This window comes from Thermobia domestica, chromosome 4 (assembly GCF_964235325.1).
Source record: "Thermobia domestica chromosome 4, izTheDome1.hap1.1, whole genome shotgun sequence".
Lineage (NCBI taxonomy): Eukaryota > Metazoa > Arthropoda > Insecta > Zygentoma > Lepismatidae > Thermobia > Thermobia domestica.
Genome location: NC_137457.1, coordinates 14,807,506 through 14,827,416, shown reverse-complemented (window position 1 = coordinate 14,827,416; position 19,911 = coordinate 14,807,506). Strand labels below are relative to the sequence as shown.

Sequence of the window (19,911 nt, the reverse complement as noted above, 5' to 3'; positions counted from 1 at the left end):
ATTTGAAGACAGGCACTTTTGTATCGTTTTGAGTCGTTTCAGACTCTGTGTGTACCTGGGATCGAACCAGAGATTCTTACCCAGAGGCAGGCCCGTAGCCAGCCCAAAAATTTAGGGGGGGGGCCTGGTAGAAGTTAGGGGGGCCCGACCCAATAATATTATACTTAATCACCATATTATAGTTCATTTGTAAGCCTTCCGTGAAACTTTTAGGGGGCCAGGCCCCCTAGCCCCCCCGTGGATACGGGCCTGCCCAGAGGTGAGAATCTGTCACTGAGCTTAGTTTATAAACGCATAGAAGAGGTATTATAATTGAAAACTTCTCAGGAAACAATGCTTTGAGATGATGTGTAAGCATTCCAAACATGAATAACTTTTGTATTTAATGACCTTAACCTTTCGTGTTCCTAACTTGAAAAGATCGTGAGATACTCATTTTTTTCCCCCCATACATTTTGACCTCTCTCTTCCCCCTTAAGAAACGCATTTTAATCAAAGTAACACCATAAAAACTCAGTTTGAAGTACGTGATAAGTATATCAAAAAATCCATTTTACACGGTTTAGCGATTTTCCCATGATGCAATCATACGCAAGATCCTGCTCATTTTTTATATATTTTTTATTTTGCTTACATTGTAATTATATCTTCAACATTCCTTCAGGGCCTATGCCAGTATGGACCCCTATTATATATACAGTATATATATATATAATTCCTTAGTTGTTATGCTGAAAACAATATTGAAAATCATAATATCCATAGGGAAGGTGGGGGCATAATAGACACCTTAAGGTTGAAATTGAAATAGCAACGTTGGTATGAATGTAAAGTCGATGATTTTGCAGTACAATATTCTTTATTCTCTCTTCTACATATGTAAATAGGTGGAAGGCATGAAAGTTTTACCAAACAAGCTCTATGCGCAAATAAATAGACCTATTGTGAATTACCGTTTAACCCCAACCCCCTGAGTAAAATGGCCCCATCCTTCGGACATATACATATTAACCTAAATTATGTTCTGTTTCGATAAGTAAATGCTAGTTTCCTTATTTATTGAAATTGTTAATGAAACAATTAGTTGTACAACTATAAAACAATAAGCGGAAAACTATAAAAACGAAAATAATACTAAAATAAAGCTAAATGAAAAAGAAAATACAAAATGGAATAGAGAGGCTATCAAAAATTTTTGACTAGGTGTCTAACATGCCAAACAGATGACAAAATAAGGATACACGCTCGATCACAGGGAGCACTGACTGCATACTATTCACAGAGTAATATATTACCCTGCTCAATTCGACACGGGATATTTTGGTCCCCTGTACAATTTTAAGAGGCCATTTTGTAACAATCCCGATATAACTTTCAAAACCCCTTTATCTGCTATCCACCACCTTCCACAATGAAATCATGTATGATTGTTTGATGACCAGACCTTTCTCAACATCTATGTGTGTAAACCGTGGGACGTAAAACTCAAAGATTTCATTTCATCTATGTGTGTACCATGTTTTACTCAAGTAATTACCTTTTTCAGCAATAGGTAGAATTTCACTGTATACCTTATATCGACGTACCATGAAAATGGTTTTCTCTACTTATATCACACGTTATTGAAGGTAGCAACCCTTCCCTTTCTAAACACTTTGCGTCATACTAACTACGACATGTGCAATAGTACCAATTCTCTGTCACCAGAGGAACATCGCTATATACCGTTGTGACCATCTTGCCCCGGGGGTCATTATGCCCCTACTTTCCCTACAACAAAGATGTTGTATACAGGGTGTCCGAGAATTTTCCATACCCTTAGCTTCGAGTATAACAGAGAACTATGCGAGTGTAATTTTAGTTGTGGTATTGCTAACAATACTTTCTGCTATCTCTGCTTTCAAAAATGACGTGGAGCCAGTTGTGTCATTTAAATAATTTAGCAACTGGTTCTATCATCACCAAGTTGACTATGAGCAGGGTTAATAATATTATTATATGATTAATTTATTATTATTATTATTATTATTATTATTATTATTATTATTATTATTATTATTATTATTATTATTATTATTTATACAATGATACTAGTAAAGGCAACTAGGATTAAGTCTCATAACATTTTCATATTGTTATTTTCAATAGCAGAGAACTAATTTTCTTTCGTAAATGTCAGATCTAGAAGTGAAGATACAGTTTTAACAACCAATCCTAGGAATCTGAAAAATTTTAATAACTGGCTTCAAGAATATGAGAAAATTTAACAACCGGTTCTAGGAATCAGAGCAATTTTAACAACCGGTACAAGGACTGTGAGTAATTTTACCAACTGGTTCCAGGAAGTTCAGAAATTTTAACAACCGGTTCCAGGAATGCGAGAAATTTTAACACCCGGTTCTAGGAATCGGAATTTTAAGAAACGTTTCCGGTTAACCGGCTGAATGACAACTGCATGGAGTGTTTCAGTTATGAAGCCAATACTGGTATGAGTGATTGCAGTTACACAGTTGAGAAACGGTTAATAGCATGGCTGTGGATGCTCGAACTACCACACATACGGAAAATAATGACTACGTTTGGAGAAGGACCCATCTCGTAAAGCAACCATGCTTGATTGAAAGAAACATTCCACCAACATCAGCTATGGCTTCACAACTGAAACAGTGTTGTCAGATTCAGAATAACAGACTTCCCGCCCAAAAGCCCTCAAGTTTCCCGATCGCTTCCAAAATTTCCCGCCATCGAAGAATATTAATCGTTAATTATTTCATTAATATTAATGATTAATTATATAATAATTTCAAATTAAATCAAATAACTATGAATAATCAATCAGAAGTACATGTTTTCCTATGGGAGGTGAAATCTATTATAGGGCTATCCTATTTTCTGTCAGAAATTTATTTGGTATAGAGAAAAATAAAAATTGTGTTTGTGTGAATGTGTGTGCTACTTCCAAACATTATATTTTTTCCCCTTTTCCCTCTCTTCACCATAACAAATATACTAAGGAAAGGGCCGTAAACCCTCGCTCCTTTCATTCTTCTCGCAGAATATGGATATTGGCGTTAGTAACACTCAATTCCATTTGGATATGTTTATAAATCTCTCTTTCTGTTCTGGTTCTTTTGACCTTCAAAGAAGCTTCGAATCCATGTACAAAGAGATAAAGACAAAGAGTGAGAAAGAGTCGACATGAAAAGGAAGTTGACAGAATTTCCCATTTTCAAGCATAATTTCCCGCATTTCCGCCAATGCTAAGAATTTCCCGTTTTACGGGAAATTTCCGGCCATCTGACAACACCGAACTGAAATGCTCCGCGCGATCTTGAGAGCAAGGTTACCAGAATATGCTGTCTGTTACCATGAAAACAGTGCTACCAATACCGTATGTAAAATTACACTGACAATGTTCTGTTTGAATATTCAATCCTACTGCTACAGGCACTTCTCACACAACCTGTATATTTTTGCCATATTTCCTGTGAGTGCTGACGTGGCTGATGTAGACACAGATGCGGATAGGGATGCTAGGAATACGAATACGATATTTTATATTTCGCACTTAAGTATTTACTCAGGGTAGAGAGACGCGTTAGGATCAATATTTGCAGATCCCTCATGACACATTCTAGGCCCGTATCCAGGGGTGGCCTAGGGCCCCCATAATTTTTGCTGCCCCCCCTAAAATTTTCACGGTAGGCTTGCAAATGAACTATAATATAGTTGGATCGGGCCCCCACTAACTTCAGCCGCCCCCCCTACATTTTTGGGCTGGCTACGGGCCTGGCACATTCCTGTAGAAAAGAAATCATTAACGGAAGTAGAGAAGAACTTTGACCTAAGTGACATTTTATTTTTTTACCGTCTTTTCCGTTTAGCCTAGGCGACAACGATGGAAAATGAAATCTTTAATTTTAACGTCCGACAAATTATGTCCTTTAGGCTAAGGGAGACGGATGATTAAGGCAAATAACTGATGCTGGAAGAATTGGTAAAATGAGGATGTGAGAGGAAACTGGAGTACCCCCCAAAAAACCCACGGACACGATATTCTCCACCAGAAACTTAATTGGCCGGGGAACGAACCAGAGACCCGTTCACCACAGATAAGTACTCCATTATTGAGCTACCGTGCCCAGGGGCGTAAATAAGGGCCCCGCAGACCCCGCATTGCGGGGGGGCCAAGATATCACGGGGCCCCCAAATCGTGATGTAGGACGTAAAGAAGGGGCCCCATTCCACGTTGTCTGCGTGTGGCCCCCAAGCCCTTAGTTACGCCACTGACCGTGCCCCTACGTTAACATTAGATTACGTCTATTGTAACTTTGATGTTGTATAAGGAGGTATTTTAAAACACAAAAGCTTAAGAAACTTCGTTTCTTCCACTTAGAAACTCATATACAGGTCCGAAACCAGCCACAGAAACCTCGTGATCCAGGGGGGGCATGAATATGTTGGGGGGGCAAGTCATTAAAAATTCTCTTACAAATAATAGTGTTTTTTGTATTAATAATATCATTTTGTGTTAAGGTCTGGAGGGGAGACGGAAGTTTAGGGGGGCAGGCCCCCCTAGCCCCTCTGTGGTTCCGGGCCTGCTCATATATCGTATACACTTTGCAAAATATATGGATTCAGTGTTGTATTCAAGAATGTGTTTTATTCTAAATATTAACTTTTATCACCAATAACATCTTTACTCGATCAAGTGTCAAATATACCGGAAGCAGTAGCTTGATGTGTCAGGTGACGAAGAAACAGGAAGTTATAAACTAACACAACACTGTATTAACACCTGCTTACAGCAGCAGATTGGGAATGAATCATTTTTAAATACTGTTTTCCTCATTTAGTTATTTCAAAGTTTGTTACTCTATATCTAGCTATAATTTTAATTTAGCCAGCTATAAAGTCATTCTGGAGGTGCAATAATACTTGGAAATCTATTTTTAAAAACAGTGAATAATAATTTCAGTTTGTCGATTTTGTGACTCACTGAACAAATATTTCCGTTCCTGCTTCATTGAAATGTTATATTTATTTAGTTTCATATTATCTGAGAAGGGCAAACTCTCTTATCTATTTCCTGCATTTAACACCTTTGCTTATCGTTTATCAGTTGCTGATAAGAAACCAAGTGTTCACAGCGTATAAATCCTCTTACGCCATTCACAAGTAAGTAAGCAAATAGATGACTCAATGTTTCAGTAGAATTTTCTAGGTTTTTTTTTCTTTCTTCTTGTTTCCCATGTTTCACATTATCAGAAGAAATTAAATTCTTTTTTGAGCTATTTCAGTCTGATCTGGTTCTGGCAACCGAAAACTACTTCAAATGGTGAAAATGTTATTCACTCATATTAATTTTAAACCTATACGGAACAAGTTTTCGAAACGAACATAAGACAGCTTTTACTGTTCGGTTAAACATTTCTTTGTGTGTGTGTGTGTGTGTGTGTGTGTGTGTGTGTGTCTGTCTGTCTGCTCACCCAGAACATTTCTAAAATTAAGTCTCTTTTAAGGGTCTTCACTACAGCGAAATTAAACTACCGCTAATTTTTGAGTTTTGCTGTAACATCTTCAAAACAAATAAAAAATATTCGAAAAGCAGAAACGTAGTGAATTAGATAAAACGATTTTGCATATGATACCGTTATCACAACTCATCTATCTGTTTTCGATTTGCAATTGTAGATAGATTTAACATTTTTTGCGGGTTTTGTAAATAGCGGCATACCAAAAGCAGATAAGTGAATTATAGTAAAGGTATCACATGCAAAATTGTATTGTCTAGTTCACTATGTTTGGGTTTTTCAAATATTTTTATTTGTTTAGAAGATATTACAGAAAAACTCTAAAATTAGCGGTAGTTTAATTTCGCTGTAGTGAAGACCCTTAAGTGTTATTCTTTCAGGTCAAGGGTGTCATTGAGGGGGTAGGGAGGGCGATTGTTCCCAGATTTCTGAATATATATTAACTCTAGAACCAATATGGTATTTTATATCAAAAATGTTCAAGGTAGGTCCGTTGTAGTATAGTCGCTAATGCTCTCGCCTTTGATGTGAGCGGTTCCAGGGTTCGATTCCCAGTGGAGGCACTCGGTCGAAAAGTGTAAAAATCTTTTTCAGTCCAGCCATCCTGAATGAAGTTTTCCTCATTTACATTAAGCGAATGCCGGGGCGGAACCTAACTTACAGGTTCCAGGCCTCTTCCTTCTTTACCTTTCCCCGAATAGTGTGATCGTCGAGGTACGCGGAAAATCACAGCATCGAATAATTTACTTACAACTAATGCACAGACGCTTTACCACAAAATGTTCGTTATATACATTCTTGTTGTATACTTTGCAGTGTTGCTTCTGTTTCCTTGCTTTCTTCGTTGGACACACAGACCAAGGGCGCCGATTTCTCTATAAATTTGGGGGGGGGGCTATTCAGATGCAGAAAGCATATATGATGATTTTAAGACAAATTGCATTCAAATTATGCCTAATATTGCAAATTTACAAATAAAATGAGGCCCCACATGAGCTATGGGGGGCCCGGATCCACTCGGCTTCCCCGGATCGGCGCCCTTGACACATGCACACACACAAAACCTTTTTTGGGCATTATCATGCTGATCTAAAATCTTCACTTTGTGCTTACCCGAAATTCTTGATTTAGTTTCTTCAATTTGCTTTGGGAGTCCAATCTGACTTCTTTCCTGCAGATTTCTTTCGACTGTCGACTCAGTTTTATCAAAAACTTAAATCGCCTTCTGTTTGGATTGAATTGTTCCCATTCAAGATTGGGATTTGTCCACACAACGTACGCGGGAAGAGCAATAATGAGGTTAATGAAAAAATGCATAGTCTAATGGTTGCTTTTCCTCTTTCAGGAATATTCATGTAACATTTGATCCAAGGTGTTCACACTTCCTTTCGTGTCATTCTACTACAAGATTATTTCTGGTTTATTTTCTTTCTTCACTACCACACTCTCGTCATAATGCATGGATGATAGTATAAAATTCACCTGAAGACAGGTCGGTAGCCAGGCCAAAAATGTAGTGCGTGCCCGGCCGAAGTTAGAGGGGGGGGGACTCGATCCAACTATATTATAGTTTATCACCATATTATAATTCAATTGGAAGCCTACCGTGAAAATTTTAGGGTGGCAGCCAAAATTTAGGAAGGGCCCGGCCTTCCCTAGACCCCCCTGGATACGGGCCTGCCTGGAGAATTAACGCATTTGAACATCCATAATTAATAAACTATGTAAGATTAGGGAAACCGTTGACCGCCACTTCACTCATTAATTAGGCCTACATATAGAATATATCATTAGCTTTATACAGGGTGTTAATGAACTATACCGACAAACTGTAAGAGGTGATTTCTCACATCAAAATAAGAGAGAAAGTTCCTATGAACCTGTGGGGAAAAGTGTATATAGTTTCAGAACTAGCGCTGTTCAAAATTGTGAAAAAGCCAAATTTCAAGAGTCCCTATTTCGAATTTGAGAAACTGTGGATGGTGGTGCTTATCAGCGTAAAGGAAATCATGCATACGCAGTCCAAAACTGCACATTTCATTAATGTTCAATGGGTGTACAGAGTATTCCCTGCAGGGTGAAATTCCCAGACCTGCCATCAACCGAATTTTGAGATATGCTCTGACTTTATGATTGGTCCAAAGTAGGCAAACGATAAGCCTTGATAGCAGTGAACAAAGCATCCTTTGGTGCGATGTCGGAAGTGTTAAACATCGTCAGGAGCACGGTCTCTCGTACTCGGGAAAACGCATGCTGCGATGTTTCCTTTCACGCTTATAAGTGAAGAAAATATGAAATATACCGTGACGAAATACATCGAATCTCACATTATTTTGAAAAAAAAAAAAAAAAAAATGGAGCTGCCACTTTGTAACACTTTTGACTTGCCTCCGAAACATTGGATGTCCATTGTTGTCAAGGCTTACCTTCTGCCTACTTTGGACCCTCTTTGAAATCAGAGTATATTTGAAAACTCTATTGAGAGCATATCTGAGAATTACACCCTGTAGATAATACCGTGTATACTTATTGAAAATTGATGAAATATGCAGTTTTGTGTTGTGTATGTGTGTCTTCCTTTACGCTGATAAGGACCACCATTCACAGTTTATGGAATTCGAAATGGGGCCTGTTGAAATTTAACTTTTTCGCAATTTTGGACAGCCCTAGCTCTGAAACTATGAATATTTCGCCATAGGTCCATATGGACTTTTTCTCTTATTTTAATATGAGGAATCACCTCTTACAGTTTGTCGGTATAGTTCGTTAACACCCTGTATATGAATTAGTGTAATTAATTTGCAAGCTTTTAACAATAGCATCATTTTAGTTACTGCTCAGTAAGTTTTTAGTGAGAACAGAATTTTCTTCCAAAAATATTAAGTAGGGGGAATTTACCCTCGTCTCGCCCCACAGGATTTGGCACTCTGACCCCACGTAAAACCTTCGCTGACGTTCTCTTTGTGTCTCATACAGTAAGGTGAACCAAATGCGAAAAGACACCCCGGCAGGGAAGCAGAGGTTCGTCCCACTCTCAAGTGGGGGAAATTACACCAATCATTGGTTCAAGATCTCAACTTTAATCTGGGCTCGGATTATGTAGTCCCTTCGTGATTTCCAGTGGTTTCCAGATAATAAATTGGACTTTACGGGGTCGAGGTTTGCCATCGGATTCCGATCTTGTGATATCGTGATGCCTCCTGACGTCAAAAGAAGAATTTGTTGAATGTAAAAATGAAATGAAATGAAATTTTTGAGTTTTACGTCCCACGGATATGCCGGGTAGTCTAAAGGAGACGGTGATGATGAGAAATGAATGAAAATGGTGGAATGAAGAAAGTGGGAGGAAACGGGAGAACCCCGAGAAAACCCACGCACACAGTGGGTTGAATGTAGTTACAGTTCAGTTTAGGCATACCCAGTGGCGTATTTATGGGGGGCTTCCGGGCTAAAGCCCCCCGAAATATTACTTACTATAGTAAAGTATATGAAATATAATATTTTGCAGAATTTTCACATTTTCAGGCAAAGCCCCCCCCCCCGAAAGTTAGCAAAGTCCCTTCCGAAACAAAATCGTAAATACGCCACTGGGCATACCACACATGAGGAATATGAAGAAATAGTGAGGTTTTTGTTAAATATGAATACTTTGTCAAAATATCATGAAATATTAACATTTAAAAACGCTTTTTTTTTTTTTGAACCAGCATTCCACGAAACATTTAAGATTATAATTTCCGTTGCCCTGCCATTAAAATATGACATTTTATATTTTCTCTGTCTCTAGTGATAAATCTTCACCACATTTTTATTTTTTCTATTTTTTTCATTAGTTATTTGTGACAAGATAATCGGTAGAAATGAAATATTTACGCACATTAAACGTCTCCTAATATGACACATGACAATTGATTACCATTCTTATAACAGTAGAAATTTATCAAATCATGATTAGTGATTCTTAATGACTGAAGCAAGAAAAATACTTCGTTTGACTGAGAATGTAGTCAGTTGGTTGATTCTCAAAGTTTATCTAGCATTTCAACAGCGAGGCTAAATGAGGCGTGGAGCTTAACATTGAGATTTGAACCACACGAACTTTAGCCAAAATGGAAACCGGGTTCCAGTGCCAAAGATGTGGCGTACGCTATCCGTATAACAAGACAACAAGCAGCGAACTCTTAGTGGGCTTATGTACCGTATGTCATGAGCCTAAAACCTAGAGGCAATAAACATTTACAACACCCTTTCCCAATCGGCTGTTAATCCTTACGGGATTGAGTATCCTCAATGCGACACGAATTATCTTTTAAAAATCTCTCTATGTATCAAAACGAAGTGACTATGTTTATCACTTAATAACTGTTGAACAAGGGCGCCCATCAGGGGGGACAAAGTGGGGCGCTCTCTCCCCTTAGAGGAAATTGTGCTTCGGAAGATTGAAAACCCAATAGATATTTTAGAATAGTTACTGCAAAATTTGAACTACATTTGAAATATCGCTTATGCTTGCTCCCCCCCCTTGGATACTACAACATGGGTGATCTTGCTGTTGAACCAGCCGACCGATCTCGATCGAATTTTCAACATAGATTATGTTCGCGCCCGGGATGGTTTTTATCATTTCACTTTGACGGTAGAACTTATGGGGGAGGGGGAATATATATAAAAATCAAAAATGACTGATATTAGTGTCGAATTCATAGTTTTCAGGGTCGATTAGACGAATAGTGACACTTCCAATGCCGTTGTAAAGCCAAATTCAGCCCACAACGGCAATATTTAATTTTTAAGATTAAAAACATCGTCTGTCAGAGAGCGCTTTAGTAATAGTCAAAACTGACTAATTAACCTTCTTATTTTAACCCAACGTAGCGAGTAATTGAAGCTAGTATTTTATAAAGGTAACCAAGAAAGTTCTGTCGCTCTTTCACCCACCATCTTCGAATATCGATATATCACTTAGGACTACCTGGAAGATCAAAAATAGTCCTCATAGCATCGACAACCTTCTGCCAGCGTTCTGGAAGGCCATGGATTCCATCGCGGTAGAACTGGTGGGCTGTGAAGCGAAGAAGGTATCAAGTGCATTTTTCACCTCTACCAGGGATTTGAACTGGCGTAATCTAAGCTCATTGTCCAAGGAATGGAACAGGTGATAGTCGGACAGTGCAATGTCTGGGGAATATGACGGATGCAATACTGTTTCCTATCCAAGGCTTAGAATGGTGTCCCGGTCATCCTAGCCACGTGAGACTTAGCATGCCTTGTAACAGGAGGACCCTTTTGTGATTCAGAAGTACTGGTTCCAGAATGTTGAGTTTTTCTTGAACATGGTTGAACTACTGACAGTACACAATTGCATTGATGTTCTGACCAATTAGTAGCAGTTCCCGATGTACGATGCCGCGATCAGTCCACCAAACACACAAGAGGATCTTCTTTTGGTGCAGTGCTGATTTTGGCTGTTTTGGAGCCTGTTCATGGGATGCTAACCAAATGATGACGGAGCCGTGAAGCTTCGTACTGGACCCACTTATCATCACATCAACACTCTGTCCAGAAATGGCTTCTTCCTCAGACAAGACATCAAAGAAACTCAGCACTCGCGTTGCCTTCTGGCCCGGAGTCGAATCATGTGAGACCCATCGACTCAACTTGTAGTGCTTCTCAAGTTGATGGACGTGCTGCCGAATGGTTTCTCCACTCATACGGAATTGTAGTCCCAGTTCTTCTCATGTCTGGCCATGTTCGTCTCAATTGCTGCCTCAAGATCTTGAATTTGAACATGTGTTAGTCTTCCGGCACATGGTGCGTCTTCGAGTGTTTCGTCACCGTCCTTAAACTTGTTAAACCACCTCTGCACTGTGCGCGTAGTCACGACATTCTCATCAAAGGCATAATATCTTCCACCCCACTACAACGGCGTTTGACCCCAGTTTGAACTCATACAGCATACACACCCATGTGACGCTCTGTGGAGGTCCCATGTTCACTCTGTCCTTACGCAAGTTCACGGTGTAAGTAAACTGCCACAACCAGGTAGTATGTTGGATATACCCGCACTAACAACCGACCTTCGCCTTATCTCCATTGGCATTCAACTCACGGTGTGAGGGTCAGTTGAACAGAAACCTCCACAAAAAGCGTTTGAACTTTCTGCGTTACCTTTATATAGATGTTAGAGGAAATTTCTGCTGTGTAAATAATATAATCTTGTGTTAAGGTTATAAGTAGTATATGTATAACTACAGTATTAGGAGCATCTGTTACCTTTAGAAGGAGATAAACATTATCTTATTTCTCACGTCAACCATAGTTTGGTGGGCAGCATGGAAATTTTAAAACTTTTCTCTCTTTTCGGAGAGTTGTTTTATACTTTGATAAGCTCTATTCTTCGTAACTGCATCTAGATATTCTATCCTTGGTCGTCTTCTTCCTGGTTTTCCTTCTGCCTTTTCCTCTATCAACACGCTGATCCAATCGGAGTATGGAATGAGATGATCAAGCATGGTGTTTCTTCTTTTTCCTATTATCTTTATGATCTGTCGTCCTTCATTATCTTCCTTTAGTACGTCTTCATTCCTTTTTCCTTTCGGTCCATGATGTGAGCAGCATTCTGCACCAACACCACATTTCAAATGCTTTCAGATACGATATGCTAGTTATCAGCGTATTTTTTAAAAATACAGAAGACATTTTTTTTTTCGAACAGATAGTAAGTGACTCGAATGACATACATTTTAGTGCCTCAAATTTGAGTTTCTTTTCGATTTTCTCAAAAAGTACGCATAGGAATTTAGTTTCAAGAATGTCAGTTTGGTCAGCACAACGTCATATATTTACTGATATACGTAGATCGAGCTTCCGACATTATTTTTGTTGAACAACTGCAGTAGACCGTATGTAGTATTGTTTTCGCTAAAGTGACCGCTGTGACTCATGAAGCCTGAGCCCTATACCAATCATAGAACTGCTTTGCCTTAAGGGTGATACTTCGGGAGAATTCGGTATTATTCGTGGAACTGCCTTCCGAACACACACTTGAGAAAATGCGAACGACAATGTTGCCAAATTTAGAACACATGGCAAACTAGCGACAGAAACAAACACTTAAAGGACTATAACACTAACACTAACAATAGTTAGAGGAAAAATATAAAGCAACTATAACAACAATAACAACAAAATGAAATTTAGCGGCAATGAGACAACACACGCTCAAAGATGTTCTTCGTAAATCGCGACGGACGGCACGCAAAGTTTCATGGGTCAGGACCAGTCGTTCTTTCAGAAAAAATGTTCCGGGGGACACTTCCGGTATTATTTTATTTATTATTATATTATAGATGTATTATTTTGGTCTCGTCCGGGGGGCACTCTCAGAGCTCCGGAGGGGGGCAGTGCTCCGCAAAAAACGTCTGGAAGAAACACTGGTCGGGACTCAGTGGTAGAACGCTTATCTATGGCGCGTGGGGTTCCTGCTTCTATCTCCGGCCAAGGAAGTTTGTAGTGGACAACATTGTGTCGGGTTTTCTCGGGCTACTCCCCTTTCCTTCCACTTTCTCTTTCCACCAATTCTTCTATCACCATTCGCTTATTTTCAACATTGCCTGCCTTAACCTAAAGGGCATCGTAAGACTTTAATCTGAAGGATTTTCACTCTTAACGGAGTTGGCTTATGGTCCTGTACTTTTAATACACCCGGTATATAAGATTTTATCTATTGTTAATCCATGCCATTACACGGGGTTTTATACTAGACAATTGCCTCTATCTACATTGAGTGCTCACTGAATTCCAACCATCTATCTAATACTTTGTTGGCCCACCTTTTGCTCAGAGGACGATCTGGACACGGCGTGGCATGGATTCTGGTATTGCTGATATTTCCACTGGGATCTATTATCATATATTCCTGATGCCATCGCACAATGACCCCACAGATGTTGATGCAGAAGTCATGGTGAGAAGAGCTCGTTCCGCAACATCCCATAAATTTTCTATAGGGTTAAGATCCGGTGTCTTAGGGGACCAATTCATACCCTGCAGCCCCGTGGAATGTTCTTAACACTAGAACGGCGGTGTTTTTGATACTCTCTAGAACGGCGGGAGTGGGTCAAAAATGACCCATTCCATTTTTATTAAATATTTGTATTCTAAACCACTAATATTTATTGCATAATAAAACGTGATTTTCATTCAAGAAAACAAAAAACTTCTTTGAACTCTAGCTTAATATTTATTGATAAATGTTTTTTTTTTTTTTTGCCAATAATACAATATTAAGAAGCATGCTATTTTTATGAATATAATATTATTAGAATGATATTATTGAATGTATTATATACAATGTCAGTTTATTATATAGTAATGTTATATATCATTCTAATTCCTAGATAGTTATTATTCTTAGATAGTTTGTTCAAGCGCATAACCTAACTGAACTAAACTAACCTAATCTACACACATCTAAACATGCAGTCTTACACGGAATAAAGTTCAGTCACTCTTCTACGAGGAGAAGGGTCATACAGAGACATTGTTCACAAATAAAAACGTGACGTATTACCCAAAAAATATTTTACTAATATGGTTGTAATACGCATATATGCATTTCTATAACTTTCCTCTCCCTATTTAGAATTTGTGGAAACACATAACCTGAAATAATCTAAAATAGCATACGCAGTCGTAAACTTGCAGTAGTTCAAACAAGAAAAAGTCAGCATAGAGTGATTGTTTTATAAATAAGATATGCTAGGTTCTAATCATGAAAGCTCTGACATGAAAAGAATGGTAAACTACCTGTTCTTTCGAACAACTCCTCTAGAGACTCTACTTCTTTGGTTGAAATATAACTTATCCAAACATAAGAGAAAGTAAGTTGTCTCCCATTTAGACCTCTAAACTTTTTGGTTTCGGTAGTTTTAAAATTTCTGGTTACGTCACAGGCTAGTAGTCTAATAACTTTTGGCAGCGCCGGAAATTGAACTCGGGATCCCTCAATCTGTACTCAGCCACATTCACCACTAGACCAGCGGGGCGGTCATATAGTGGCGATCGCAGTGAGAACTTCGGCTTTCTTCTTCCAACCCGTCTGGTATATAGGAACCTTGTCCCAATCCGTCTGGTCAGCATGGGAGCAGTAGACCAAGTCCTCGCTCCGGGGAGAGGCCTCATCAAATAGTGGATTGAATATGGCTGTGGTTTATTTATTATTATTTATTTGTGCTATAAACGTCTTCTTATGAAACATTTCAACATAGTGATACCAACAAAAAAGAACACACAAGCTATATATTTTCACAATAGCATGCAAAATATTTGCAAATGTTTTGTTAAAATGACTGAAATTATTATGAATATTTTGTTACGATGTAAGACCTATAATTTGTGTTTAATAATAATAATAATCTTACCTATTTCACGACGCTTATTTGCAGAAGTATGGTTTTCTGTGCTTATCTCTTCCTCTTTCAATATTTCATCCGAATCATCATATTCGTTGTTATTCGGCAGATACTCTTCATCTCAAGAAATATCAAGGCATTCAGCGTCACTCACTTATGTCTCAAGCGTCAGACTCACTTATGTCATTGAAATTTGCAAGTATTTCATCCAGTGTCATCAGTTTCTTACTCATAATGAGTGTTTGAAATAGCACATCAGTAAGAAAATAATGAGATTCTCCTAATCAACAGACTTTCTAAAGTATTACTAATTCCAAATAAACTGACAAAATTGCTAAGAAGCTGGTCTTGAACACGAGATGGAATGGGAGAGTATTATGAGAAAGAACAGTCGCAAGATAAAGACGCTAGCAAGCAGTGTTGCTACAATGCAACAAAATATCACTAACAAAAGAGATGGGTCAAAATTGACCCACGCCGTCGTTCGAGTATAATTGTTTGTTATTTCAAAAGGCAAAGTGTGGATAAGAGTGATACTTAGCACAAATATTTCTTGAAGAAAACGAGTAAAAGTCACAAAAAATCGATCCGATTCGTAAGAAAATAGAAAAGTTGTTAAAACGTAAAGTTCGAAATGGGTCAAAAATGACCCAGCCGCCGTTCTAGTGTTAAAGCCAAGTACGTAGAGTCCTGGCTTAGTGGCATCGTGCATTGTTGTCTTGCAAAATGCCGTCTTCATGTTAGTAGAAGTGTTGCATTGTAGGGTGTACGTGATTCTCTAACACCTGCAGGTACACAACGGATGTCTTGCTGTGGTCCAAACCTACCAACGGTTCTAATCCATGGCAACAGAAGCACCCCAAAACCATGCAGCCGCCATCACTTATCTGTACAGTACGCACCATGCACGAGGGATACATAGCTTTGTCTGTTGACGCCACACGTGCACACGCCCGTCCGAGACGAGTAGTGCAATGAATGGATCACGCCCTGTTGACCCAGGAACCACTTACAAATCTTGACCCACGACCCACTGACCCACTCCATCTCTGCATGAGAAGTCAGGTAGAAAGCATATACTGATAAGAATTAAAACAATTTTCACTTGCCATTTTAGGATACAATAATTCACAACGTCAATTTTTGAAAATTACTTCTTTTTAGATAGTGTTCTTTTCTAGCTCTATATTTCTGTAATCTGCTGTGTACACTGTTCTACACATTTCAAATTTGTCACGTATATGAGCAATTATGAGCCGTAAAGGGAAATTAATATAATACTTACCTCTCCATTTTCTTTCTTTCTTTTTCTTTCTTTCTTTTTCTTTCTTTCTTTTTCTTTCTTTCTTTTTTACAAATTCTTTCTGCAAAAATCAACCGTGTCTCCACCATATTGATATGAAACAGTCACCAGCAAGGGCGCCAATCCTGGGGGAAAGGGGGCCCAGGCCCACCAAAACTCTTGTTGGCCCCCTATTGTATTTATGAATATACAATATTTGGCATAATTTGAGTGCATTTTGTCTTAAAATCTTCATATATATATATACCTTCTGCATGTGAATCCCCCCTTGTGCTGGACAAACACCGTGCTCGTGGGTTTTCTCGGGGTTCTCCCGTTTCCTCCCACTTTATTCATTCCACCATTTCACTCATTTCTCATTATCACCGTCTCCTTTAGCCTAACCGGCATAACCGTGGGACGTAAAACTCAAAAAGATTTTGAATTCCCCCGAAATTTACAGAGAAATCGGCGCCCTTGCTCACAAGTGGCTGCAGAGTTGCGGTATCTGCCTAACATCTGCTGCCATCTGCTGAGCAAACATCACACTACTTTTCTAGTGTAGTCTGCATACATTTTTTGAATTAAAAATTAATTAATTAGGAATTAATCAGTAAAAATTAATTAGGAAATATTTTAAACGATTTTGACCAATTAATTAGGAATTAATCAGTAAAAATTAATTAGGAAATATTTTAAACGATTTTGACCAAATGCTAACACGGACTAGAAACACCTGGTTTGAGAAACTTTTCTTATTGGACATTTTCAAGATCTGGTATTTTCTTCGCTTGCTGCATTTGGGATCCATATTTCCACCTCTGATTAGAATTGGATGTAAGCAGTGGTGTATTTAGGGGAAGGGGGCTATCGGACTGAAGCCTACCTTCCCTCGAAATAAATTTGTTAGCTTTTTGCATTCCACGTGCAACAATAATACTTCTTACCATTTCTAGGAGTTTCATTGATTTTTTATTTTCTTGTGCTCTTTGTTCAGAAATAATACTGTGTTTGTCAAATTTTATTCCATGTAAGAACCGCATTCTTTTTTCTTTCTTTCGTCCATCCTACTCTTCTGTTTCTTTTACTTAGTTATTACTTTCTTTCGTTTTTCCTATCATACTTTCGACTGTTGTTACTTGTGATTTAAGTCGGAATTCATCAGTAACACCAAAACTAAGAGGAACTGATTACCGAAACTGGTGTTCCACCCAACTTGCACTTATAACAACGTAACGGTACTTTAGTTATTATAGCAAAATAACATTTACATCATTTAGTTATAAAGGAAGGTAAATGTTTGAATTAAAGAAAATCAAGATGGCGGGGGGATAGGTAGCCCAGGAAATTAGGTAGGTCAAGAGGATGCTTCCTTTTTTCTTCTATGAATAGAAAAATGAAATCTTTAAGTTTAACGCCCCACGGTTATGCCGGTTAGGCTAAAGGAGACGGTGATAATGAAAAATGAGTGAAATGGTGGAATGAAGAAAGTGGGAGAACCCCTAGAAAACCCATGAGCACGGTGTTTGTCCATCACAAGGTCCACACGGCGCGACCTAGGATCGAACCAGGGACCCCAAGCACCGGAGGTGAACGCTCTACCACTGAGCCACCGCGTCCCCCCCCCTTCTATGAATACAATAAAGGGTTAGATTCACTGTTAAATTTTTGTTTGTATTATATTACATAAGATTCACCAGTCTACAATTCTTAAAATTAAAACTGCAATCAGTATATTTCAACTTCAATTTGTCTCGACATTTTCTTTCAGGTATAAACGTACACAGATAAAACTGAATACATTCATTTTTGTAAAATGAAATCAGTTAAGTTGAAACGACATTACAAGTATTCAACGTGTGTTTGCAAGAGCATCATTTCAGATTTGCTTGGAGAAGGGGCGGGGGGTAAGACATACGAATTTCACGTTTTTTTACTAGTATTTTAGTAGACAATCAGGAGCATCATTTAGGGGGGCAGGGAGGGGCAATTGACCCCCCTGAGTTTGAGATTGGTATAGATTTTATCAATAAAATAGTAGTAAATTAGTGAAAAACTTAAAATTTTACTTAGCTATATCACAGGTCTTGCCCCCCCCCCAAGCAAAATCTGAAATGACGCTCCTGTAAGACAATCGATTAAAATTATATTTTGGTGGGCAATTGCACTCCTGCTTCCCTGTATTCTACATGGCCCCCTTCCGAAACAAAATCCTAAATACGTTACTGGATGTGTAAGTATTGAATATTAAAGAAAATAAATTTTTCTTTGTTTGTTTCATTGTTTAAGTATTCATTATCTAATATTATGACTCTTTCGTTTCAGGCAAATCAAGACAAGTTGTATTGATCTGTCAAGATGTACGCAAGTTTAAAGTACCTTCTGCTGGTCTGCTTCTTTGTAATAGGGAATGTTGCGAGTATGAAGTGCCCAGAAACATGTTTGTGCGATGACGAAAATGGTCACATCAGCTGCCAAGGCAAACAATTTGTGCAGATTCCAGACGTAGACGACGAAGTGGTTATACTGGATCTCAGTAACAATAACATCACACATTTAGAAAAAAATACATTACAGAACCACGGTTTAAACAACGTCCAAGAGCTTTATTTGGCTGATAATGGTTTATTAACAATCGAATTACTTGCTTTTAGTGGACTAACAATTCTTACACTTTTAGACTTATCTCATAACCATCTAGAGAAACTAGATCCAGGATTATTTCAGGATAATTACAATTTAAGAACGTTAGTTCTGAATCATAATCCTCTTTTAGTTCTACCGGAAACTGGTGCTCTTCTAAAAGTGCACGATTTAGAAAGAATTGATCTTGGATTTTGCAATCTGGAAATAATTCCAAAAGAAATGTTTGTAGAAATGCCTAAACTACGGTGGATAAATCTCCAAGGAAATGTCCTTGAAAAATTAGATTTGCAGACTTTTGAGGCACTTCCAGATTTAACACATTTGGATTTAACGGAAAACCCGTGGGATTGTAGCAACTGCACAGCCATTCAAGAACTAGAAGAATGGATAATCAATAATACCATCCATGTAACTTATCCTTTGTGCCAACAGCCTGAAGTTGTCCGTGGGATTCCATTGCTGGAGGCTAAACAACAATTCTGCACCGGAGGCGAATCGGTAATGAGAATGGCATTGATTCAAGATGGCGGTGGTGAGGATGTATCACAACAAGGTCTTCTGGAGCCATTGTTTATAGGCTTTCTTGTTGGAGCAGTGATAGTTGGAGTTATTTTAGGAGGAGTTGTGACTTACCTCAAAAGGAGGCGGGAAAGACTCAGAAGCTATGAGAAACCAGCTCCCCCTCTTTTAGATGAAGAAATGGTCTACAGACCTTTATCCAAAGAGGTAACGTATAAAGATTTACTATTTAGATTCTACTTTAACTTAGAGATTACTTAGACGGAAGAATTTCCTTTGGCTTTTCTGCCGTATCGCCGGACCACTTTGAAGAAAAAAAGAACTGCATTCGGTTACATTTTGTTGGATTACATCCATTGCCCTTGTACACACCTATTTTCTTTAATTGTCATTCGTTATTCTTATACACTTCCACATAACTAAGACATGATATGTCACAGCCTTGACATAGAGCCGCCATTTCCACACTGCCTTCTACGCTACTATATCATAAGAAATGTACCTCTCCCCGAAATAA

General features: G+C 38.5%; 1 protein-coding gene across 5 annotated transcripts in view; it reads left to right on the top strand.

Annotated features, from left to right (window-relative positions):
- Positions 1 to 19,911, top strand: part of LOC145683738 (trophoblast glycoprotein-like) — an 88,735-nt gene that overhangs the window by 49,095 nt on the left and 19,729 nt on the right. For 4 of the 5 annotated variants that reach the window (XM_081755263.1, XM_081755262.1, XM_081755261.1 and 1 more), the window contains one exon: positions 18,555 to 19,601. In XM_081755263.1, coding sequence (XP_081611389.1) covers positions 18,588 to 19,601 — 1,014 coding nt within the window. In that variant the 5' untranslated portion in view covers positions 18,555 to 18,587. Of the gene's footprint in view, positions 1 to 5,155; positions 5,179 to 18,554; positions 19,602 to 19,911 lie in introns of those variants that run through there. The other variant, XM_081755265.1, reaches the window with a different exon arrangement.